The 25,960-nt window shown below is 41.3% G+C and overlaps 1 protein-coding gene across 1 annotated transcript in view; it reads right to left on the bottom strand.

The window, feature by feature from the left end:
* Positions 1 to 1,403: 1,403 nt before the first annotated feature.
* ANKFN1 (ankyrin repeat and fibronectin type III domain containing 1) overlaps positions 1,404 to 25,960 on the bottom strand; it is a 151,240-nt gene continuing 126,683 nt past the window's right edge. Inside the window, exons 17-19 of the mRNA XM_040639825.1 lie at positions 23,658 to 23,824; positions 16,615 to 16,828; positions 1,404 to 2,264 (exon numbers count right to left, since the gene is read on the bottom strand). Of these exons, the coding sequence (XP_040495759.1) occupies positions 1,468 to 2,264; positions 16,615 to 16,828; positions 23,658 to 23,824 (1,178 nt within the window). The 3' untranslated portion in view covers positions 1,404 to 1,467. The remainder of the gene's footprint in view (positions 2,265 to 16,614; positions 16,829 to 23,657; positions 23,825 to 25,960) is intronic.

The following is a 25,960-nucleotide window of genomic DNA, read 5'->3' as shown; positions in this document are numbered from 1 at the left end:
GATCGGAATAACATTGTGAACAGGGGACTTTGTATGAACTCCCATGAGGAGGAATGGTAGAACTGTGAGGACAGGGGTAGGGCCCATAAAGAGCAATATTTAACCAGGATGCCTGTGAAGCAGAAAAGGACCATTTAGAATATCAGTAAACTGAATGAGTCTTGGCTCCGGGAAATGAGAGAAGGCTCAGGCCTTTTTTGAATATGCAGTGTGATTTCTCTTTGATTTGGGTTTCTCATTTGTGAGAAAGGCAGGTGGGAGGCATTGAGACCAAAGCATGAATTTCAGGTGTCTCAAAGCATAGCCTTGGAACCACTGACTGGGANNGGGAAAGATTTTTCCTGAGGCCAACAGTCCAGCTGATCTCAGGGCAAAAAAAGGACTTGAAGGGGTGAGTTGAAACCCTTTTCAATTCAAGCCAGCAACCCAGGCCCTGGACAATCTGTCCTGTGACCTGTGATGTAGGGGTGAGTAGATGAGCCACTGTGGCTGTAAGAACTTCATCAACTGCTGGGCCATATCTGAAGGGCACTTTCTTCAATGACATTCCAACACTTAAGAATCTGAGCAGATCCACTCTCATTTTCAGAGACAAAGCCTCATGGACATACTTATCTTAGGATTGTAGAGGAAATGCATTTTGCTCATCTCTCTCTACCCCCTCTGTCTTATTTTTGACCTAGGTTTTCACTTAATTCAGCTATGTCCCTGCACCCTGAATAATTTAAGGCCCATTTCCATGCTTGAATGGGAGCTGAGTGTGTAGGAAGGCCTGCTTTGTGCCCTATTTTACGTTTGCAAGACAAAGCTAGAAGCAAAGCATCCTGTACTTTTGCTTCTGGTGGTTTCCGCACAGCACTAAATGAAGAAAAGGCCTGCCTCTTAATCATATATCGGTGCTGATGGATAAACGGTGACCAGTTGATAACCCTGTACTTTGCAATGACTTGGTTTAGCTGACTGGGAACCTAGAACAAGTCCACTTGACCTTGTGCCCTGAAGATACAACCTGGGCTTCTTTTCCTTGAACTCTTCTAAAGGTTTGCAATGGAAGGGAAAACTATGCTTAATCTTATTTTCAGCTCTAGAACCCCCCCCCCCCGAATCAATCACAAATTCATGAAAGAGCCCTAAACCCAAAGGTCAGATTACAGAGTTAGCTGCAGAACTGAGGGTGGCTCTTTAGGTAGCCCTGCCTCAGCCACGGGTGCCCCCCAACAGGTCGGCATGTTTGAACCACTGTCTAGGGCTCCATGTTGACACAAAAGCTCTTCTATGTCCTGAACTGGGAACAACACTGACAACTCTCACCTCCACCCAACTCTTTCCTAAAAAAGAGGGCCTTGAACCTGTAACTTTTGGAGTTTTAATATTCAAACCATTTAAAAAGGGATGGGGACACAGTGAGGATGGGCTGGAGGGAGGGTGTGGAAAATGCAAGGGCGTGCGGTGGAACTGGGACTCTCCCTAAAGCATGCTGCTGAGTATTTCTGACACTGGGGAGGTGGTCGGGCCCTCGGGGCTCATCTCTGGACCCGTGGGGCTGGGCAGGCCCGAGTGGCCTCCGGGGGGCGGGCTCAAGGCAGCCCAGGGCTTTGCGTCCACCAGGGCCGTGGAGTAGGGCTCCACGTAGATGCGGCGTACTGCAGGCCTTGGGTCCTGGAGGCTGCTCTTCCCCTCCTCCGGGAGGCTCGTGGTATGCGCTAGAACCAGGCTCCGGGGCCCATCGGGGGCTGGTCCCAGCCGCTCCGCCTGCGCGGGTTCCTGGGCCAGGCCGAAGGCCCGGGACTGGTGGTGCGTGTAAACGCCCTCGGACAGCGACAGCGACTGCGTCTCGCTGTGCATGCGCAGCCAGCGGTGGTGGCGGCTGAAGCCGCCGTAGTGCTGGTGCTTGGCCGGCTTCCGCTTTCCCAGGAAGCCCAGCGGCGGCCGCGAGCCCGGCGCCATCTTGGCGTGGGTTTTGGACGCGAAGCCGGTGAGTGTCAGGCTGTGGAGGACCTCGGCGCACGAGTGGTCAGGATCTGGACACGGGACCTGACCCTGGGGTTCCTGACTAGACCCCAGAGGACTCTTCATGTCATGCACCTGCAGGACGTCGGGGGCGCTGCCACTTAGGCCGCTTAGCGCTTGCTGGGCGATGTCGTGTGATGACAGGTACACCAGGTCCAGGTCCCGGGGGCTCAGAGCATCGCTGGAGTCGTAGTCGCTGTCGGTGGGGAGGAAGACTTCTGAGCAGCCTTCTTCATCAGAGCAGGGCTGTGAGTCTGCAAAGCCAGAGACCCCGGTTAGAAAAGAGAGAAACTCTAAGCCGGTGCCTGGTTCATGGAGGTAGGAGTCATGTGGTTGAGCCCTCCCCACCCCAGTGCCTAGAAGGGCCCTGTGCTCTATTTAACGGTCTCTCTACCTCTTGAAGGTAGGCCCCACGTTTTGGTTTTGCACAGGGCTCTGTAAATTATGTAGTGGGTCCTGTGCTTAGCTTAAGGGAAAGGAAGGAGAGGAACTTGGACAGGTCCAGCCTGGACAGTGGCAGAGGGGAATGTGTCGTCATTCCCCACGTGCACTTTTATTATTGGCTGGGCATGTGTAGAGAGGATGAAACAGGAAAGAAAGCTGAATGTTATTCATTTATTCATTTCTTATCCTTATTTCAGAGATGATTTTTGCATTCGATAAAGTAGCAGGAACTTAAAAAGTAGCAGGGAGGGAAGAAGAGGTGTCACTATGGGGACTGAAGTCAGGTTAACCGGGTTTCAAATCCTAGCTATTCTCCACCTACTTGTTCTATGATCTTGGGAGAGTTACTTAGGTTCTTTGAGCTTTACTTTTCTTATATGTAAATTGGGGATGATAATAGAACTTCTTCCCTAGGACGACTGTAAAATAGAAATTGATTATGTTTATAAACATTTACCCCAATGGTCAGGTGTTTAAAAAGAAAAAAAAAGCAAAAGTAAGGACAAACAAAAAACAAAAACAGAAGTAAGATGAGAGGCAAAAATAAGCCTCAAAGTGCATACTATAGTGACCATAAGTGAGCCACAAGTTTAGTTCTATAGATATTTGTCATTTAATGCACTAGTTGTTCATATCTTTTTCTCCCTCAGTCAGGTTGTACATTTCCGTGGGGCAAGGACTGTCTTAAAAATCCTTTGAATTTCCCACAGAACTCAGCCCAAGGTAGGTACTTGGTAAATATATGCTAATTTTGAAAGCATATATTTATTTAAAAACATGAAAGTGCTCTTAAAAATATTTATTTGGAAACATGCAAGTGCTCTTAAAGAGAAAAATCACTAGGTGCGCCCGGGTGGCGCAGTTGGTTAAGAGGTTGACTCTTGGTTTCGGCTGAGGCGGTGATACCGGAGTTGAGAGATGGAGCCTAGTGTTGGAAACCGAGTTCAGCAATAAGTCTTCCCCAGAGTGTCTCTCCCTCTCCCTCTACCCCTCCCGCTCGTGCTGTCTCTTTCTCTCTCTCAAATAAATGAAATAAATAAAAAAAGAAAATGAAAAATTGCTAATCTACAAATCAGGCAATCCCAATAAAAAAAAAATCTCTGTAGGATTTTTAAATGGAATTTAGTAAACTGATGTTTAAAGTTTTCTGGAAGAGAAAATTTATGAGAACAGCCAACATTTTTTTTTAAAGATACAATAAGGAGGAGCCTGATTTACCAGATATCAAAAAAAATTTTTTTTTTTAAAAGATTTTATTTATTTATTTGAGGGGGGGCGGGGAGAGAAAGAGAGAGAGAGAGAACAAGCAGGGGGAGTGGCAGAAGGAGAGGGAGAAGCAGGATCCACTGTGCAGGGAGCCCGACGTCGGGCTGGATCCCAGGACCCTGGGATTATGACCTGAGCCAAAGGCAGATGCTTAAGCGACTAAGCCACACAGGTGCCTCCAAAAAATACTACGGAGTTTTGATAACTAAAACTTTGTAGTATTGGTGTACAACTGGACAGATAGATCTGTAGAACAGAATAGTAAAGTCCACAAATAGTGGTAATTCTGTGTGATAACATATGGTAAAGATAACATTTCAAAGTAGGGGAATGAATAGATTATTCAGGATATAGTTGGGACAATTGGCTATCCCTTTAGCAAAATAATTAGAGAAAATTCTACCTCATGGCATATATAAACATAAATATCGTGGAGCTTAAATGTGACAGGCAAACCCTACGAGTAACAGAAGACAATATGTTTGTAATTTTAGGGTGGCATGGTCTTTGTAAGCAAGACAAAATCCTAGAAGTCAGAGAAGTGACACATTTGACTGCATCACAGTTTAATACTTTGTAAACCAAATGATTCTATAAACAAAGTAAAAAGGTAAGTGATAGATTGGAAGAAAACAGTAATACTATGTATAACAAAAGATTAATAACCAGAATATATAAATAACTTCTATAAATCCATAAGAAGACAGTCCAAATGGGCAGCGGATAATCAGTTCTCCAAAGAATAATTAATACAAATGGCCAATAAACATAATAAAGATGTTCAATTTAGACTATAATTACTAATTAGGTGGTAATTAGGGAAATGCTAGTTGAAACAACAAGACATGTTTTTGCCCATCAGATTTGCTAAAAATAAAAAGAGTGATAATCTCATGTGTTGGTGATGTGTGGGGAATCAGGGACGTTCACAGAATGATGCTGGGGATATAAACTAGCACAGCTCTTCAGATAATGTTTTGGTAGACTCTATTAAAAATGTGCATGTCATTTGTCCCAGCAAGTCCTTTTTTAGGTATCTGTGTTTGAGAAACTGTCACTCTGTGTACACAGAGGCATTTACAAGTTGTTTACTCTAGTGTGATTTATAATAGCAAAATGAGAAAGAATCTCGTGGCTGAGACTGTGTGAAAGGAAGACTTAGAGGCACCAAAGAATTATTAAGAAAAGAAAAATCATTTAAGAATAATAGCTTATTTGCGAAGTTCTGCAAGGGAGTCCAAATTCAGGACTGGCTTGCTGATTGAAAAATACAACAGGTATTTAAAGTAAAAACCCACAGGATTACAAGGTTATAGTTACATTGTTCATGGTGGAAAATCAGACATGATTATCATAAGAATATTGCAGACTTCAGGGAAAATTTTTGTTTTGTTAAGGAGTTAGTAATTTACACAAGCAGGATTAAGGTTTCTTCTATTTTAGGAAGTAGAACCAGATGTAATCCCCCCCCCTTTTTTTGCTTGTTTGTTTATTTCAGTGTCAGGGCGTGAAGTGCTTCTTTTCTTTCTCTTTTTCCTGACTATGGAAGATGATGTGTGCGCTTACTCACTGGCAGGCAAGATTTCAGTTTTGTTCTCTCACTGCCGGCTGCTACCCAATATTTATTTTCCTTTTTTGGTTACAAATCTTAAATTTTCTTGAAACAGCAATGCACTCATGTACACCACATTTTTTTCAGCTTCCCTTGCAGCTAGGTATGGCCCTATAACTAAGTTCTGGCCAATGAGTTAGAACTGAAAGTACTATATGAAACTTCTGGAAGGCTGCATAAAGGGAGCTGGCTTATCTTGGAGGTAGGCCACTTCGTTTTTTTCTCTTCCCTTTCAGTTGCCTTTAACAAGATGTGTTGGCTAGACTCATGAGGCAACCTTGGGAAAAAAGCCATATTATAGGGTGTTGGAGCTGAAAAATGGAGCATGGAGTCTAAGGATCATGGAGTCTACATACCAACAATGAATTGTCTGCCTCTGGGCTTCTTTCACACAAGAGAAATGAAGTATCTTGTGTTCATGACACTCTTATATGGGTTTTTTGTGACATGAATCCAAACTTAATCCTAACTGACGCATACCTGAATGTCTGTTATTAGGAGGATGGTTTAAAAATTTGGGCACATCTGTATTATGGAATATTGTCCAGCAGCTACAAAGGATGAGATCAACCCATATTTTGTTCTTTAAATAATGTTTACCAAAAAGGACTCCCTTTTCTACTTTTCTGAGGTCTACTCATCTGTTCAGGGTTTCCCCCAAACATAGCCTTCTTTAAAAAACATTCCCCAACTATCCCAGAAAAAATTGCTTACTTGTCTGCATTTCTCTAACACTTCTTGCTTCTATTATCCTTTGGCACTTAGCCTGGATAGACTTATATTATTAGTTGTCTTTTTTAATGCAAATATAACATCCTGGATTCCTGGCTGGATCAGAGCCCTCTTAGGGCAAATATATTTAATTCATCCATTCATTCAACAATGAAGATTCTGTTTTGCTTGAGCTCCTGCTCTAACAGAAGCACTGTACTTGATGCCCAAGTAAATATAAAATTAATAAGAAATGATCTGTCTCCAGGGAGTTTACTGTTCTAATGGAAGTATAGCGCATGTATGCATCTATGAGACTGGAAGAACATACATTTTGTAAGAGGAGTTTACCAAATATGATGCAGGTTTTAGGAAAGAGATCACATTTCATTGGGGCAGACTGATAAGACACTCTGTCATCTCTTATTTATTTATTCCCTCATTCATCTCTATTCTCTGTCTAAATTAATTTATTTCTTTTTTTTTAAAGATTTTATTTATTTATTTGACAGAGATAGCCAGCGAGAGAGGGAACACAAGCAGGGGGAGTGGGAGAGGAAGAAGCAGGCTCCCAGAGGAGGAGCCCGGTGTGGGACTCGATCCCGGAACACCGGGATCACGCCCTGAGCCGAAGGCAGACGCTTAACGACTGCACTACCCAGGTGCCCCTAAATTAATTTATTTCTTCATCCACTTTCAAAAAGTGATTTAGGCAGCTATTAATAATAATATGCAAATGATGAGAGGATTAGAAACCAGAAAGGAAGAAGAAACAGTACAAGTAGTCCTATTCGTAATGTGGGAACAGGAAAGGAATTTTGGGAAAATGAGGCTACAAAAGTAAGATGCCAGTGATTGCACTCTAAATTTAAAGAATTTATCCTAGGAAAATTAAGGCTATTTTCATGCAGGACTTGTGCATGAATCTTCATAGTAATTTTATTCGTATTAGCCCCAAACCAGAAGCTACCCAGATATCCTTTAGTGGATGAATTGTTAAACAAACTGTGGTACATCCACACTAAGGAATACTACTTATCAATAAAAATAAAGAATTCCATTTATGTAACATTCGTGAAATAATTATAGAGATGAAGAATAGATAGTAGTAGCAGGGGCAGAGATGGGGGGGTAAGGCAATAAAGGGGGAACAGAGGGAGTTTTGTGGTGATGGCACAGTTGAGTATCTTGGTTATAGTGGTGATTACCCAGGGCTACACATATGATACAAGTGCATAGAGTCATACAAGTGAGCCTGAATGCTTGTGTGCATGTGCAGGCACATGCATGCACACACGTGTGCACAGTGTATACATACCTAGTGAAATCTGGATAAGCTCTGGATTGTACCAGCTTCTCCATTGTGATATTGTATAAGAGCTGTGTAAGTTGTTGACGTTGGGGAGGTTGGGGGAAGGGTACGTGGAAATTCCTGTATATTTCTTTGCAACCTGCTGTTTCTTTAATTATTTCAAAATAAATGGTTAAAAAGAGGGAATTGAATATTTTAAAAGGTGTGTGTGTGGGGGGGAGCCAGAAGAGAGTAGTGAATCCTAGATAAGGAGTTTGTACCTAATTTAGGATTTAGGATATTTCTGTAGCAGTTAGGATGTAAGATGAACTGGATGAAGAGGAAACAGACAGCAGGAAGGCCAACCAGGAGGCTGAGGTCCAAGCTATGTTTCTTTTAAATATTTATCTTTTTCAGGTTGTCGGGCTGTGCAGGAGCAGTGGTTATGTGGAGGAAAATAGAAATCCAGGAAAGTTACTTATTCAAAGATGTTTACTAAGCACCTGTTTTGTGCTAGGCAGATAGGGTATCTGCTTTTAAGCAGCTCATAGAGAGTGGATTAAAATAAATAAGTGAAAAGTACAAAAGATTAATTTCAGATAGTGCAAAGTTCTGTGAAGAAAATGAAACTGGGTATCAGGTAGAGAGTGACTTGGGAGGAAGGTTCTTTTGCTAATGTAGCCAGGGGAGGAATCCCTGTAGAGAAGGGAGTCTAGGTAAGACCTTGAGGATCAGAAGGAACCAGCTGTGTGACAGTTTGAGGGAAGAGTGTCCCAGACAACTTGGAGAAGTGAGTGTAAAGGCCCTGAAGTGACTAGCAGGTTTCAAGGCTTAGTGTCTGAATGGTGGTATCTTCATTAAACTGGAGGAGTTAAACGCAGCAGGGTTAGGCAGTGGATTTGGGCTGGGTTGGGCAGTGGAAGAGGTGGTAAATTTACTTTGGGACAGATTGAGCTTGAGGGGTTGGCCAGGATATTTTGGAGGAGATGGAATGAGAGTCTGGTGGGTTGCAAGGCTGAGGGAAGATGTTTGTGGGTAGAGAAGAAGGAACTACTGGAGAGGGAACTATTGAAGATATAAGAGTGGTAGCCTGATGGACACAACAAGAAGGGTGATCACTTGTGAGCACCAGTACTGGCATTGGTTTTTAGTGAAGAAGATCAGAAGGGCATGAGGTAGGGAAGAAGATAGATATAAAGAGATTTTCATGTTAGAAGGAGATAATTGGATAAAGGCTTGGGCTGAACAACTTTAATAATCTTAAAACAAGTTTTAGATGGCACTTTTCCTCATCTTTTGTGAGAAAAATTGGGCATTACAAGTAACAGGGTCTCAGAACTATGGGTTGTTTTTGATAATGGGAGCAACACGTACTGTCAGTGTGATGAGGAAGAGAGGTTAAGTGAAGATTTGAAATTGGGCTGCAAGTAAGATCCAAAGAATTGACTTCAGTGGAGCTTCTCTGTCTGATCAGTGTTGTCTATTCAGCTGTCCACATGTATTCATTTGTGTCCACACTAGTAACAGCAATACCTGACATTTTCTCAGTGCTTACTGTGGGCCAGCCATTATGCTAAGTAGTCTAGTCTAAAAGTCTAGGTCCTTTAACCTATTTAATGCTTATAACAATCCCATTGTGCAGATTAGAATATTAAATATTAGGGTTATTAAATTTTCTAATTCATATATAGCTGATAAGTAGCAGGATAGGAGCTCACATGCAGATTTGTCTCACTCCAAAGACCTGCCATACTGCTATTCACTTTAGCATTTTCATGGCTTTCCGTGGAAGCTTCTTGAGGGCTGCCACCTGGTTCATTTAATCTACTTTGTGTGGGACCCATTGATATTAATATTAATTAAATATAAACCCAATTAAATAATAACCTAATTAAATAATAACCCAATTAATATTAATTAAAGTCCTAGTAAGTGCTTCCTGATGTTGCTGCTGCTAGAGAACATGTTAGGTTTTACATTGGTTTCCTGTGGCTTCTGTAGCAAATCACCACACACTGTGTGGCTTAAAACTGCAGAAATGTATTCTTTCACAGCTCTGCAAGCCAGAAGTCTGAAATCAAGGTGTCAGTGCGGCCGCACTCCCTCTGGAGGCTTTAGGGAAGAGTACTCTCTTGCACTTCCAGCTTCTGGTGGCTGTCGGCCTTGTTCGTGGTGGCATCATTTCAGTATCTGCTTCTGTATTTACATGGACTCTCTTCTGTCTCTGATAAGGACACTTGTCATTGGATTTAGGGATCACCCTGATAATCCAGGCTGATCTCAACTCGAGATCCTTAATTACGTCTGCAAATAAGGTCACATTCACAGGTTACGGGGGTTAGGACATGGACATATCATTTTAGGGTTGCCATTCAATCCACTAGAAGTCTGATAGTAAAAAATGTAACTACAAGCAACTGCTGAGGAGTTTGTACACTCTCTTCCTCTTTCCAGCCCACACTCAGGTCAAGCACTCTGCAAGAGCAGTTTGCACTTTGACCTCTCAGCATACAAATAGTGAGCGTTTATTGTTTGCAGGGGACTAAGGAATATATGAAGGTGTGCCTCAAAGGTCTGACCTTCTTATTTTCAACAAGGAGTCATATTTTAAGACTCTCAGGAAGTAGCTGTGCTGATTTCCCCAGGTACAGTTAGTTGCTTAGTTCTCTTTTCTCTTACGGCATTTTATTTATATCTCTGTTATTGCATTTATCAAGGTTTATTATAAACTATCCATTTGCATGTTTTTCTCCATTATTGAACCATGAACTATAGGGGCATACACTATATCTTCTTCATCTCTGCTCAGTAAATGTTGAAGAAGTCAGTCAGTGAAGGAATGGATCAAGGAGGGAGTCAAGCAGAGGGACATGCAGAATCTTCTGTGTTTCCTGGATCATCTAATCCGAACATGGATAGTAGACCATAAGGACGTCTTATGCAGACTGCGACTTAATCATCATTGCGTTATTAGCCTCTTGTGCTTTTTCTCTGGTGCATACAAAGCTCTCAGTAAAGTATGTTGAATTGATTGAAACTAAAACAAATACTGAAATCTGGGAGCATAAAGAGTGAAATTTGACTGCCTCTTAAAAACAATACTGAAAGCAGCCTGGAAGGAGCTAATTTACTTAATCTGCCATAGAAATTCCTGAAAACAATCACCTAAATCATTTTACTTTATATTTGGTGATGCTTGACTTAAGAATCAGCCTGACTGTAGCTGTAAGATAGAACAACTGTCTTAAAATCAGACAGACCTGGGCTGAAGTCCTGTCTTGCTTCTTACCGTGTATGTGATCTTGAGCAAATCACTCTGAACCTTCCTTCCTCTACGGCACGTAGGTAATTGCCTGTCTCCGTGGGTGCTGTGATAATGATTCAGTTAGGCTGCTAAAAATACTTTAAGTGCCATTCTACCCTTAAATATTTAGAGAGTAACTAGAAAACGTATTGAGAGGTGACTCATTAAAATACAAACCAGTAATCAGATAACTTCAAGATTTTGCTGTGAGAATGCTGTTGATAATAAAGGAGAACTGTAATCTCTGTATGGCGTCTTGTGCTGGTGGTGATCTAGTTCAGTCTGTAATTCCCAACCTAGATTTAGCAGTGAATTAGTAAATGATATACCTTCTTTACCATAGCTCCTGAGCACAAGGGAGATAGGAGATAAATTAAAAGAAGAGCTAGTAGTAATTGTCATAACCCAAGGAGAGGAAAACGGGCTTGGGTATGGAGTGGTAAGTATTATCTTGTAGGTTCATGGACCTACAGTTGGGAAACACTGTTCTAGTAGGAATCTAAATATTTGACTTCCATGGTGGTTGTATTATTTATTATAAGACTTAGTGGAACCTATTGCTTAGAGTGGGATACCCCTCCCAGAACAAGCTGGGAAAATCTCCAGGATGCCAGCCAGGGCACTGAGGAGAGTTTCCAGGGACTTAGGCCACTGCCACTCCCTCCCTTCCTGGAAGAGAATGCAAAGTGCAGCTTCCATCCCCAGATTCAGGCCATATGCTCCATTAAGCATTGTAGGCACCTTGCCCAGTTGTTATTTTACTAAACCTGGTTATGCTCCTCAATTTCCCTTAGAAGGCCCACTGGGCAGGCTAGCATTGGTAGAACCTTGCGTTTCCCCTCTGACTGACCCAGGAGCTATTTGATGAAAGTTCTGCCCATAGTATTAGTGCTGGCTTAGGAAGCTTGGCTTTCTTGCCATTGTAATGGGTGTTGCAACTCCTGGTCTCTGTGGATCAGGCCAACAACAGCAGAGTAGAGTTGATGTGGATTTTGAGGGCGTTAATGTGGAGATGACATTTCAGGAAAGAATAATTGATTTAAAGCTATTGCTTTTCTCTTAAAGGCAGGGGGCATGGCAGGACAGAAAGACAGAAATAATAAGCACCATCTGCCCTAAAAAATCTGTCTTCACCTTTTTAATGTAGCACTGTCCAAATCTGTATTTTTTGTGTGCTTCACTGAATCTATTTCCAGTGTGTTTGAGTAGAATTTAAATAATTTATAAATGAAGAATTAAAATAAATCTCTCATCAGGCCTTGGGTGGAACCTCAGGGGTTTGTTCACCTGATTTCCCAAGAGAAATAACACCTTCATATTCCTGTTGATTTTTTGAACTGTTTAGTTTATACTGCAGCGTTCTTAACTTCATCTGGGAAAAGGTTACCAGGAAGATTTACATTTGGAAGATCAGGATAATCTTCAGATGCATCTGAAGGAAACAACGCCCCCCTCCCCTCTGTTGCCTCACCCATGCGTCACTAGGAGAAACAGCAGTATTGGAAAAAAAAATTGCTGCTGCCTGTGACCACTATACCCACAGAAAAGGAGTGGGAGAGAAAATACCCATGTGATGGACCAAATCGTTCCACCCCCTGCCTTGAGTTGCCTTTTCTAGGAGCCAACTTTCCCCCTTGGGTCCTTGGGAGATGCTTAATTTTAATTGACTCAGAGGAGTTCTACTTTGTGTTTGAAAACCACACGGAAATGGGAAGTTAAGTTAAAGAGTTCCACTCCTCCTCCCTGCCCCGCAACACACGCAGATACACACAGACAAATCCAAGGTACTCAACAGCCTCAAAACAGAATCTTGGGCTGGCAGTTTTGTGACAGGCTCCTCAGAAGTTAGGTGAGCCCTACCCACACAGAATGGAATTGTATTGCAAACTCTGCTCTGTGAGCAACTCACTAGGGATGATCCTCTAAACTGGATTTTTTTTCCTCTTCATAAATGGTCTCCAAATAAAAGTAGCCCCTCTAGTGCAGAGGACAGAGTGTGCAGGAGCAGATTTCATGGCTCTGAAATGCTTTTGCTTTTGTGAGGGGATCGGACCACTAAATGTTTTCTCCCCAGTTTCCCTGTCACTGGGTTCCATTTTTCATTTGCTTCCCTCCACGTCTTTGTGTTTTACAGCCCATGGAATCTTGGCTTCAGAGAAATAAATGGACCCAAGAGAGAGTTATATTTTAAGGAACAGAATGATGATCACTCACATTTTAGGTTAATAATAAAATCCAAATGTAATTGGCCAGATCCTCCCAGTAGAGAGTGTGTGTAACCCATCATCTGGCCAATATGAGAGTTTGGCACTTCTGTGGCACAGGAGAGGCCACCCTCATACAGCCAAGGGGACCTCCTTAGGACCCTGTGGTCAAGAGAACGTTAGACGCTGGGAAGGTTCTGTGAGCAGAGAAGGCAGGCAAAGGCTGTGAAGGTGGAAGGAGAATTGAAGAGTTTTCTGCAGACTTACGTAAATTGTGGAACAACACAGGGAATAAGTCTATTCTGCCTTTTAAAAAATGCCCTTTCAACCCTGAACCTCTCTAGCTACTGCCCTTCCTCACTCTTCTCTTTCACAGCGAAGATTTTGAAGAGTGTATCCTTTCTGGTTCCATTCCTTTACTTCCCATTTATTCCTTGATCTACCTCTGTTCAGTTTCTATCTCTTTCAGGTTACGGATGACTTCCCTGTTGACAAGAAAACAAACCCAATAGAAGCTTTTCAGTTTTATTTAACCTCTCACCATTGTGACATGCTTTAATTTCTGTGACACTACTCTCTTGTTTTTTATCTTCTTCCTCCGGTTGTTTCTTGGTCTAAGAAGTCTTGCTGTCCATTCCACAGGGATCCTTCCAGACTTTCCTCTCCTTACTCTAACTTCTATCTCTTGGGAATCCCAAGCATTTTTGTAGCTGTACCATTCATATGTCAATAATTCTTAAATCCATATTATTAGTCCACTTCGGTGTCCTGAGCTCCAGACCCCATAATCCTTTTTCTCTACTGAATGTTTCTTTTTGTGTGGAATGTCCTAAACTAACTTGAATTCAACATGCCCAACCACCCAAGCTTGTTTCTCCTCTGGTCTGACCTTTTTTTGGTAAATGGCTTCATGATATTCAGAGACACTCAAGCCAGAAAACTTGGTATCCTGTTACTAGCTTTGTAATTGATCTCCCTGCTTCCAATATTGTCCCACTGTGGTCTCTTCCATACAACAGCCAGATTTGATTTTAAAGAGTAATTCAGATCATATCAATCCTTGTTTAAAAGTTTCCAATAGCTTTCCATCACAAATAGAATAAAACCAAACTACGTTACCTTGGCCATGCCTGATCTGGGCCCTGCCTTTCTCTGTATCCTCTCTCTCTCACCACTAGCCCCTTTATTTGCGCTGCTCCAGTGACTTTGGCTTTCTTTTTATCCCTCACCCACTTCAGGGCCTATTGCTCTTTTATTGCCTGGAATATTCCCAACTCCAGATCTTTGCATACTGGCTCTTTTACTATGGTTGGTTCTGCCGATCAGCCTAGTGAATTCAGCACTCCCCGCTCATCTTGATTCCTGTTTTGTATTATACATCGGAATTTTCACTATATGAAATTATCTCGTTTATGTTTTCATTGTTACTTTTTCTAGAACATAAACTCTATGGAAGTGGAAACTTTGTTTTATCACTATATCCCTGTTACCTCAAGGAGTACCTGGAACACAGTGGATAACCAATAATTTTTTTTTTTTTTTTTAACTGAAAAGAGAAAAAGGCTGAACAATGTCTTTGGACCCTGAGTTCAGCCAGACTGCTTACAGTTCCCTGAACTACAATACAGCTGCACGCTCTGCTTCCTTTGCCTGTAATGCTCTCTTCTTTCCCCCTTTTGACTCAACTCCTGCTTATCCTTTAGTACTTTGTCACCCCCTCCAGGAAGCTCTCTTCGATCTTACGAGTTTACGGTTAAACATCCAGAAGACTCCATTAGCACCCTATACACATCCTCATCATAGCATATATGCAATTACCATTAAATTTTGTTAATGTAACTGTCTCCCCCACTAGACTAGCTTATGACAGGGATGGTATTTTATTCATATGTCCAGCTCAGTGGGAATCTACAAAAATAGACTTGAGAAATTCTACTCAAAGAATTCTTTAAAAAAAATATTGGGTAAATCATAGAATACTTCAGTAATGTAAATTAGCTGTCTCTCAAGTTCTTTCTTTGACAAGTTTTGGTTTTAGACATTGAGGTTTTTAAAATATAGGAGCATATATAAACTTACTTATAGAAAAGGTTCAAATCCCCACTACAGTTTTCTTTGTTTCTTTTTTTTTCTCAAAGATTTTATTTATTTTTTAGAGAGAGAGAGCATGAGCGGGGATGGGGTTGAGGGGCAGGTGAGGGGCAGAGGGAGAGGGAGAAGCAGGCTAGCAGGCTCCTTGAGCAGGGAGTCTTTGTGGGGTGGGGGGGCATCCCAGGACCCCAAGATCATGACCTGAGCCAAAGGCAGACAGACATTTAACCGACTGAGCCACCCAGGCACCCCTCCCACTAAAGTTTTCTATAGTAAGACTAATAACATTAAAAATATGATACCTGCAATTTATTGTCCATTATATGCCATGCGTCTCTGACACATACTGTCTTAACCACAAGTAACTTTTAAAGGTATAGATATTATTAATTTCATTTTCTGTACATGGAAGTTGAGACTCAAATGTAATAAGCTGTTCAAGCTCATATGACTAGTAAAAGAAAGCTGTAATATGTTTTTTGTTTTGTTTTGTTTTGTTTTTAACCATAGGAAACAAACAGGGTTGTTGGAGGGGAGGTGGGTGTGGGGATGGGCTAACTGGGTGATGGGCATTAAGGAGGGCATGTGATATGATGAACACTGGGTGTTATATGCAATTGATGAATTATTAAACACTACATCTGAAACTAATGATGTACTATATGTTGGCTAATTGAATTAAAAAAACTGTGATTTGAATCCAGGTCTCGGATTTCTTAGCCCAAGCTCTTTCTGCTACACCATGCTGCCCCCTATGGGACAAGCCCATATTTCAGAGCTGTTTATTAAAAATATTAATTATTATTGTTTAAAACTTACAGAATTGGAGTTCATACAAGTTTTATAATCAAGAAAGATGCTTTGAATGCCATTAATTTAATTGACTAGAAAATGGCACTAGTCTCAACATGTCCTTGGCAAAAGCATTATATTGCCTTTGAGTAGTATGCTTTCTATTTATAAGCCAAGAGGTCCTTTGTGGAACTCCGTGTTGACGGAGCCATGTTTTTGTTCTTAGCATTTCCATGTAAACTCAAATACAATTCCCAAAAGTAGAGGTGATGTGCTGGGCATCTCCATAGCTTGTCTGTAAGTTGTCTCCTGCTTGTTGTGTCCACGATGAGGCCAACCTACTTATTTAGCCTCAGGGTCAGGATGCTAGTTTATCCAAGGTTTCTTGCTTTCCCATTTTTCACCCCAGGACAATGATGTTATGTTGGGTGAGAAGTTTGCCCTGACTTCTTACCCAGGCTAGGATCTACTTTCTGCCTCTTTCCTGTCAGTCTCTCTTTACTAGAGGCTGGGCCTGTTCTCCTTCCTTACTTGGTTTTGGTCAGATTCCCTTGGCTGACTTGGCCCTCACTTGGCACCGCATCAGTCCCCATTCTGCATTTCTGAAGCCCCATCATTGCTCTTTGTCCTTTTGTATCTTGGAAACTCAGGCTAGAACTGGACTAAAGCTTCTCTGATCCTAGATGGAGTTGATCTCAGGTTACTGCCCTAGTTTCCTGTCCCTCTGTTGTTCTGATTTTATTCCCTCTATGCTTTTAGACTCTTACCATTATGCAGCATTTCCTCCTGCTTCCTGGGACCAGTGCCTCAGCATAAAAGAGCCTCATCAGTGGCGACAGGACCAAGAATCTGGTGACTGAAATCTAGATCTTGAGATCTTACTGCTTACCGCTTACTGCCTTTCTTCTGTGCATCTCTGGGGATGGGGATGGGGAGGGAAGACAATCTATGTGTGATGATGTAGAGCTGATCTTCTGGAGGTTCCGCTCGGCTGAAGGGTCTATCAGCTTCGTGATGGGTAAGCCACAGACTGGTTGTTTGTACCTTGCATTCTGCAGAGCGTCCATGATCCATCTCATTTCACGCCAGACTTCGTCTGTTTGCTTTGGAATGAAAGGATAAAGGACTTTAAGTTTATCAAACAGGTATTAAAAATGGGTAAGACTCTCCCTGAGAGTCCAAGATGATATATTTTCCACAGTATTGGTTTCGAGTAAAATATTTTCAACATAGGTCTCTTCTTATAATCTCTTGTGCCTTGCAGATTTTTACCTGAGAGGCTATATCATTTAGTGCGTAGTGGAAGACCTGAATTCCAGCTGCCCTCCCCAGCTCTGTCATAACCTTTGGCAAGTCACTTGGCCTCTTTGAGCCCCAGTTTGTGAATGTGGACAAAACCCTCCCCTTTTATACCTCATAGTACTGCTACGATGATTGGGTGAAATGATGAATTTGATGGTGCTTTGTAAAACTGCAGGGTACATTTCTCACACATACGAAGTGTTACTAATTCTCAGCATAAGATGAAATATCCCTCATTAGGATATTGTAAGGAAGAGATACAATAAATTCTAAATTTCAGAATACTTGAAGAAAAAAATATAACTTTAGTTCTTCTATGTGAACTAGAAAAGCAAAGCAAATACTGGAATAGTCTGCTAAGCAGAGATTCTTGGACCTACTTTAATAGAAAAGATAACTTTATGTATTAAAGTTATTACTTTCTTACATATAAAATAAGGCTTCTAAAGTGGAAAACAGCTTAATAGCTTATTCCTAAGCAATTAAAATAGCCTTACATTTTTAGGGTACCTCATTCTACATTGTTATCATTTTGGTTTCTGGGTTACCAAAGTGATTTTAACAATATTTTCATTATCAAGTATAATAGTCATTTCTCTGAAGTATATTAGTGTAAAAGTTACTCATATTTTTGTGTCTACCTCTGTGGATGACAGATATTCTCCCAGATCTTAATAGATACTGGCCATAACCTTGCTGGTTTTTCTGATTCTCCAAGGAGGGGCTGTTAGTTATACTATATTTTTTTTCATGGGGCCCTGGAACTTGTGATAGTCTTTGCATCTAATTTCACTGGGTGCCCTTGGCAAGCCATTAACTTCTTCAGGACCATTTACTCAACTGTAAAAAGAGGAAGTTGGACTAGATGATGTCTAAGGTCCCTTTCAGTTCTGACACTTCATGATTTATTTTTGAAGAACATTTGGGAAGTTGGTGGCACTCAGCTTCCAGGTAGAAGGTGTCAACTGTTTTGAATACTGCAAGGTTAAGGTCTGATTATAGAAGTTTTAAAGATAAAGGAATGCCCAGCGTTCTATTTTGTTTTCAAAATACCTTCTTAGGGCCTTAATCTGTACTTAAATAGTAGTTTTTAAAGAGTATTCACAAACTTGATACTCCCAACAAGCACAGAGTAGAGTCTGAAACTGTGACAGTCTGCCATGTTCAGAGTGACAAGCAAGCCAGAGTGCACTAGTGCGGTCAAGAACCATTTTCTATTGCTTTCTAGTTCTGGATTTGGCAGAGTATTCAGGGAGGTAATGAAAGCATCTGATTGAGTGTTAGCCTTTATTAGGCAGTGAGCTGGGCAGGACGTTCAGCAGTGGGCAGGTTGTGAGGACACACTGAGCACTGTAGAGAGAGCAATCTGAAGTTCAGGGGGTAAAGCCAAAGTGGGAATCCCAGAGGAGATCCAGGCAAGTTTTCTTGATGGGACTGTTGCTCTTTCAGCTGGCTTTTACTGGTCCTACGTCATGTAGTGCTTTTGTCTCAAAGTTATTTTAAAGGCACTACATGACAGCTTTTAGAATGCTTTCCAAGGACAGGGACTGTGCTTTTCTTTCTTTTGCTCTTGCCTGTGCCAAGAGTAGCTACTCAATAATGATTGCTCAGCGAATGAATGGATGGATGGATGGATGGATGGTTACCTAATTCTTTAGATCTCTACCCTCCGAGTTATTATGAGTATTAATGTGAGTAGCTGAGTGCACTGTATAAACGATACGTTGTTATAAGGCTTTCAGTTGTTACAGTGACAATCATGATTATCATATGGGGCTGAATGTGGCCTCCCCAGATATGTCCATGTCCCAGCTGCTGGAACTTGTGAATTTTTTTTAAAAGATTTTAATTTTTTTAGTTTTTGAGAGAAGCAAGAGTGAGAGAGATCACAGAGGGAGAGGGAGAAGCAGACTCGCCCCTGAGCAGGGAGAGCCCGAGGTGGGGCTTGATCCCAGGATCCGGAGACCATGATCCGAGCCCCAGGCCCACACTTAACCGTCTGAGCTACCCGGGTGCCCTGGAACTTGTGAATATTACCATATATGATAAAAGAGTAAATATTACCTTGTCTGGCAAAAGATGTGATTAAGTTAAGGATTTTGAGAAGGAAGTTTATCTTGGATTATTTGGGTGGATCCTAATTCAATAACAAATGTCCTCATAAAGACATTCTTAAAAGAGGCAGAGGGAGATTGGCAGACAGAAGAGAATGAGGCAATGTGACCACAGAGGCAGAGATGGAAGTGATGTGGCCACGAGTCAAGGAATGCCAGCAGCCACCAGAAACTGGCAGAAGCAGAGAGCAGATTCTCCCCTGGAGCCTCCAGAGGGAGTATGGCCTGACCAATACTTGATTTCAGATTTACAGTCCCCAAAACTGTGAAAGAATACATTTCTTGTTTTAAGGCACCCAGTTTGTGGTAACTTGTTTCAGCAGCCCTAAGAAATTAATACAATTGTTAATAATAATCTACTTATTCTCTTTGAATAAGATTATTTCAGCCTTACTGCTGAAGATGGATAGTGAGATTTAGTGTATACATTTTAAAATTATGTGTATAAACAATGTTTACTTCTTATTTTTTCTCAGTGATGAATGAAGAAGTATTAGCTGAATAAAAGTTTAAAACATTTGTACAGAGAGGCCTATGGACTGAGTTTAACAGACTTAGCTAAGTAGCCTTAAAAGAAGTACAATTTTCACCCATTTTACCTTATACTGTTGATCTAAAAATAACTGACAACATAATCCCCCTATTTTAAGGTCCAAATTCAGCTTCTAAAGACCTGCTGACATGTTTTTAAAAAGAAAGACCATGAACTCCCTTGGTCTGTTGGTTAAAAGTTCTGCATCCATTTCTCACCCTGCCCTTTAAAATTTTTGGTTTTCATCCCATAAATTACACCCTTTCTCTGTACTCAGGCAAGATAATATTTTTATTAAAATGTAAAGGTGATTGGTTTTCTCGCAGCACAGTTACAAGGTGCTTGAGGGGATGATAGATTGGCTATATTTAATGAGCTGTGTTTCTATTACAGCTTAGGAGCATTGGAAGCATTACAGTATATAAATTATAGCCTAATTGCCCTTTAGGCTTTAGCAGCTCAAAATACGCCAAGCTCCAAGTCTCTACACTTTGACATTTCTGCTGTGTGTGCTGTCTATAAAACCTGTATACCTTATCTATGATTTTCTACACCTCCCCTGGTCCAGGCCCTCCCCTTTTCTGGCTGCACTCCTTGGCTTCTTTTCCTCACTGTATTTACATAGACTCCCTTGCTCTTTACAATGTTTGGTTTGTGTAGTGACTTCAACACTGTCTTAGATCTGGAATCATACAAATGCTCTCATGGCTGGCGGTTGCCTCTGCAGGTTATGGTGTGTGGTGGGCTGATCTGTGAATGCCAATGGGTGAGTGGCTGCAGCTGGTTTTCATTCTGAGCAAGAGAGAGATTGAGAAGCCCAACATAGATAAGGGGAGAAATGATATTGCATTATCTCTAATAAGTGAAGTTATCCATGTTGGATAGAGCAAAGCAGTCCACTGAAGGCTATGGGTACAAGGAGATGGTCAGGGTCTACCTAGCCAAGAAATGATTTTTCGAACCCTTTGGGAATTGGCTTTTATCCAAGTCTGCGTGTACCTGGCTGGCTGGAAGGAGAGTATGTAGAGGGGGCTCTCAAGTTACCTGCTTTGGGAGACCAGAGCAGGCTGGAACTTTGTGGAATTGCTGGCCTGGCTTGCCTTTATCCATCCCACTTAATGGTGTGGTGAAAGGGAAGAGAGAAAAAGGCAGTGGAGCCCTAGGCTAGGTGAAAAAGAAGAGGGCAAAGAGAAGAATAGGAGTAAGGGAGTCAGAATGGAGCCAGGAACTCCTGAGAGGTCTCAGGAAAAGGTCTCTGGGAAAGACTGAAGAAAGTCGGCTTTCTCGTTGGATGACCATACTGGATTCAGGAGAAGGCTTAAGTGGAATAAAGCAGAAACAGAACCTAAGGCATGATTAGAGAAGTGCTTCTCTAAAAATACTTATGATGTTAAAGACGTCATGAAATATTAGAGACGACCACGTCCTTCAAAGTCATCTAGTCCAACCCTTTCATTTTATATATGAGAAAATTGGGGCCCTGGAGATCAAATGAATTGTTCATTACTCCAAGGTCTGTTGGTAGAACTCAGGACTAAAAATGTATGCTAATTGACTTCTGGTCATTGTTCTTTTTCTGATGCTCCACTGCTCATTATATTGGGTTCAAAAGATAAGCCAGTCTTTCAGATTCTCGCGCCTCATTCTTCCCTCCCCCCCTTCCCCATATCAATGTTCCACTTTTACTGGAATGAAATAAATGCCGTAAATGTCTGAATTTTTAAATATCACATTCTCAGGTCAAGAGAGCAAGTAATTCTTAAGAGGTTTATTTCTTTAGTCTGAGAGGTCATCTAAGATATCTCATTTACAGAGTGGGAAAAGTAGGTTAAGATTTGTGTGCTCACCACTTTGCAAGTATATTATAATATCTCCTTCCTGCAAGTATATTATAAATAATATTTACTAAGTAAATTCCAAATCTTGTATATCCTTGTTTCAGGGCATTTTCCCTCCTTATTAATGAATGAATAAATGAATGCATAATTTACTGCATATTTACTATGTACAGGCAGTGTGGTCAGTACTTTATTGTTGTTGAATTCTCAGTAACGCTATGAGCTAGTAGTATTATTACCTTCCCTATTTTACAGATTAGGAGGTTGGGATTTATTTTATTTTTTTTTAAAGATTTTATTTATTTATTTGTCTCAGAGAGAGAGAGAGAGCACAAGCAGGGGGAACAGCAGGCAGAGGGAGAAGCAGGCTCCCTGATGAGCAAGGAGCCCAATGTGGGACTTAATCCCAGGATGCTGGGATCATGACCTGAGCTGAAGGCAGACGCTTAACTGACTGAGCCACCCAGGCATCCCAGGAGGTTGGGATTTAGAGAAATTTATTTGCTTAAAGCTCACAGTATTCCTTGCCTAGGTGATTATAATAGCTTCATATCTGATTTCCCTGCTTTTGTTCCTCTCCTTAAATCCAGGAATGATATGCAAATTATCTAGTGAACATAGCCAATGAGAATGAGTGCTTACTATAAACAACCAGTATGGCCATACCACTGCAAAAGACTGTCCCCCAGCTTGAATCTATGCTAAATAGCTATGAGGGGCTATAACTTACTTTCTTTAACACTTTGCCCAGGTCCCTATTGCCTACAGAATAAGGTACAAATTTCTTACCATAGCCTTTAATAAAGCCCTTGGGATCTGATCTCATTGCTACTTTCATTCTTGCCTGCTTTCTCACTACCTTCACTCAATTTATGCCCCAGTCAATCTTGACTACTGTTTTCTGCTCTTTCTGCCTTACCTGTTTACACTTTTTCTTTGAATGCCCCCCAATCTATTTCTCCTTACTATATAGTCTAACTTATCCCTCTAGGCCGAGCTTGGATATCGGTTACATCCTCTATGGCAACTTTTCTTATACCCACAAATGTAAGTAAATTTTTACTTCTTCGTGTTGACACAAATTTTTTTTTTGGTACTTCTCTTTTGGTGCCCAACTCATTTTACAAATAGTATTTATACACATTTCTTGTCTATCCTACTGGATTTTAAACTATGGTATCTAATTCAACTTCATATCTCTCTTGCAATGCCTGACATCTAGGTATTCAACAAATATTTACCAAATTGAACTGAATATATATCATAATGATATTTATCATGGGCTATTGGTGTTATAATCATTTTGTGAGTTGGGTAATATATGCAGAAAGAACATAAGATTTGTCCAAGGGACTTAGAGGCAATTTCAGATGAGATCCAAATTGTCTTGATGACTAGGCACAAGAACCTGAGGTGCCACCTTAAGGCTTTTCCAGATAAGACCATAGATAGGGAACACATTTTCCAGCCCCTGTAGCCACACATTAAAGTGTCAGCTCTGCCAGAAAGGAGTCTAAGGCATGAGGAATCTTAGGTCCAACTAGATTTGGGTTAACATAACTCTGGGATATTGAGTTAAGTAATACAATTTTTCTTTCTGTGGGCTACCAGGTAATAATAATAATCTGAGTACTAGTTCTTCTGGCAGTGATTTTTTCTCTCCAATATGGGAAGCCATTGCTACCTACCATAGTAACTGATGCAGGTCTTAGTAATGCTGTGCTTTATATGTAGCTTTTTCTTAAGCCTTTGTTTAAAAACTCATGTCGGGGCGCCTGGCTGGCTCGTTGTTAAGCGTCTGCCTTCGGCTCAGGGTGTGATCCCGGCATTCTGGGATCGAGCCCCACATCAGGCTCCTCTGCTGGGAGCCTGCTTCTTCCTCTCCCACTCCCCCTGCTTGTCTCTCTTTCACTGACTGTCTCTCTTACTGGCTGTCTCTGTGTCAAATAAATAAATAAAATCTTAAAAAAAAAACAACAACAACTCATGTCTTCCTGAATTCTGCCTTTTAACCAAATCAACAGGCTGCTTGCATGCTGTGGTCTTTAAATAAACCCAGATTGCTGTTCTTTCTCATGCTTGTTTCTCATCCCCTCCACTCTACCTCTTCTTCCTTCATTCTACCTCAGAAGAAACAAACTAGTACCTGAATGAAATCTAAAACTTGCTGGTGTCTTTGTTTGGCAGCTGCAACCTCGCTGTCTGAGATCGCTTCCCTCAGGGACTGTTGGGTATTCAGAGAATCCAGCTCCACAACAGCAGAAAGGCGGCAATACAGACTAATAAATTTCTCCCTGTAGCTGCAAAAATGAACTGGAAAATGGACAAGCAAAATAAAACATGTTAAGATCTGGTATCAAAATAGAGAAATTCATACCTCAGAGAAAACAAGTTGAATGAAAACATGATTTATTAATCCTATCAGTGGAAAATATTAAGCCATAAATAAATTATAAATGTGCTCTTTGGGGGCCAGTTGTCTGGCTTTAGTCAGACAGTATTCCCTTTTAAGGTTTACCAAGTCCTGGTAAGGTATGGGGAAGTGGGCTTGGCTCAAGCTGCAGTTTATGTTCAGCTCCTTAAGTTGAGGCTGTGTCTCTCTATATATATATTCTGAGAAAATAAGTTTGCTTATCACTTTAAAGAAGAAAAAAGTCAAGTAGCAATTTGAAACCTAGTTTTGATTTCCATGTCTGATTTCCAGTTTGTACCTTAAGTGCTTCTTTTCAAGGCCAGAAATCCCAGAAGACACAAGACATACTTTTCTCGGGATGTCTTTTGTCTGGCTGGAAAACTTCCCTCAAGACCTGGTAGGATGGGTTTTGATCCTTGTCCTGCCTCTCTGCTCCTCAGCTACTCTGGAAGGATGATGGGGTTGATACCTCAACAGAACATTTCTGTCTTTGGCAGACTTGGCTTTCCTCTCTCAAAAGATATTGGGCTGGAGGCCAGAGGGAACAGTCTAACCTTCATCTCCATCATGGAGGAAGGAGAGAGGAGTGTGGGACTTAGCCTTATGCAGGTACCCTGAGGTGATCAGATTTTCTATACTTCTTTGTCTGGCTCTGATCACATACTAAAACATCAGATTCCAGTGGGATGAGGAAAGGATCCTGAATCAGACTGGTGTAGTACCAGTCTCTTCCTGGCCATTGTTGAATTTGCAGACTCACTTTCCAGGAACCTCATTTATTCTATGTGTCTAACTGCATCAGTGTGTTCCATGCTTTGGAAATAGGGCTATTATAGCTCCACAAATCTGTGGAAACATTTTTATTCTGGCTTCTTTGATGAAGAATTTTAAGAAGAATATCTAATTACTGCCCTTGGGCCTCTTTGCTGTTGATTCCTGAGACCCAGAAGTGGCCATTTAGGGATGCTAAAACCACACTGCCTCAAAATGGAGCATCTTGTTATCCCTACACCTCAGTGAGGAAGTCCTGCTTCTCTGCATATTGAGAAATTTCTGGGCATCCTTCAGATCCCATCTTACGACTGTCTACTTCCTTGCTTGATTTTCTCCTGAGTCTCTGGTGTGGGTAAGGGTAACCTGCTGTGTTTGTGTTTCCTCATATGGAAGTAGAAGAGAAGAATGGGGTGAGGGCTTTTGTGGCTCATGCTTATTTCAAGTTGTGCCCCATTTCAAGGAAGTGTTTCTTAATTCTAGGATTGATTTTTCTCTCTGGCGTCAGATCCATCCTTCCCACTTCCTCTACTCTAGCACGTCTTTACCTGACACAGAAGAACTGATTTCATATAGCCTCTCAGTAAACAACATACTATTGAGCTTCTCCCAAACCATCTACTTTGCATGCTATTTCCCTGCTTAAAGACTTCTACAGAGCTCCTTCTTGACTTCAGGACAAAGTCAAACCTCTTACCACCAGAAGGAAAGGGTCTTGTGATCTAGAATTTGAATATATCTTCAGTCATATCTTTCATCATGCAACCACCCTTCATCCTCCACTCAAATTAATCCTAAGCTTTGGTCAGGCTGAACTTATTACAAGTCCTGTTCCACTTCCATGCTTTTACACGTGCCTTTTTCTGGTCCTTGAACACCTGTCTCTACCAGTTTCTTTAGGTTACACCAATGTCTTCAGGTCAGCTTCTTCTGATACTTGAAGATTCAGTTTAAGTGCCAGTTTAAATCTTTACTGACACGTCTTCCTCTGCAGGCAGAATTAGTTTCTCTCTCTTTTGTGCTCCTAGAGTATTTGTTTCTAAATGTATCAAGACACTTACCCTGCTTTATTAGAAATATGTGTTTACTTGACTGCCTTGGTATTAGGCTGTGATTTCTCTGAGGGCAAGAACCAGGTCTCCTATTTTTATTTCCTCAAAACCTGGAACATTATAGCTTTTTAATTAATGTTTATTGACCGAATGAACAAAAAAATGCATGCCCTGGTCTGAAGAGGGCAGACCCTTCCTCCAGATTCTCCTCTT

Source organism: Ursus maritimus, unplaced genomic scaffold, assembly GCF_017311325.1.
Source record: "Ursus maritimus isolate PB19 unplaced genomic scaffold, ASM1731132v1 scaffold_24, whole genome shotgun sequence".
Taxonomy (NCBI): domain Eukaryota; kingdom Metazoa; phylum Chordata; class Mammalia; order Carnivora; family Ursidae; genus Ursus; species Ursus maritimus.
The sequence above is the reverse complement of the archived record's forward strand: the minus strand, read 5'-3'. Positions and strand labels throughout refer to the sequence as shown.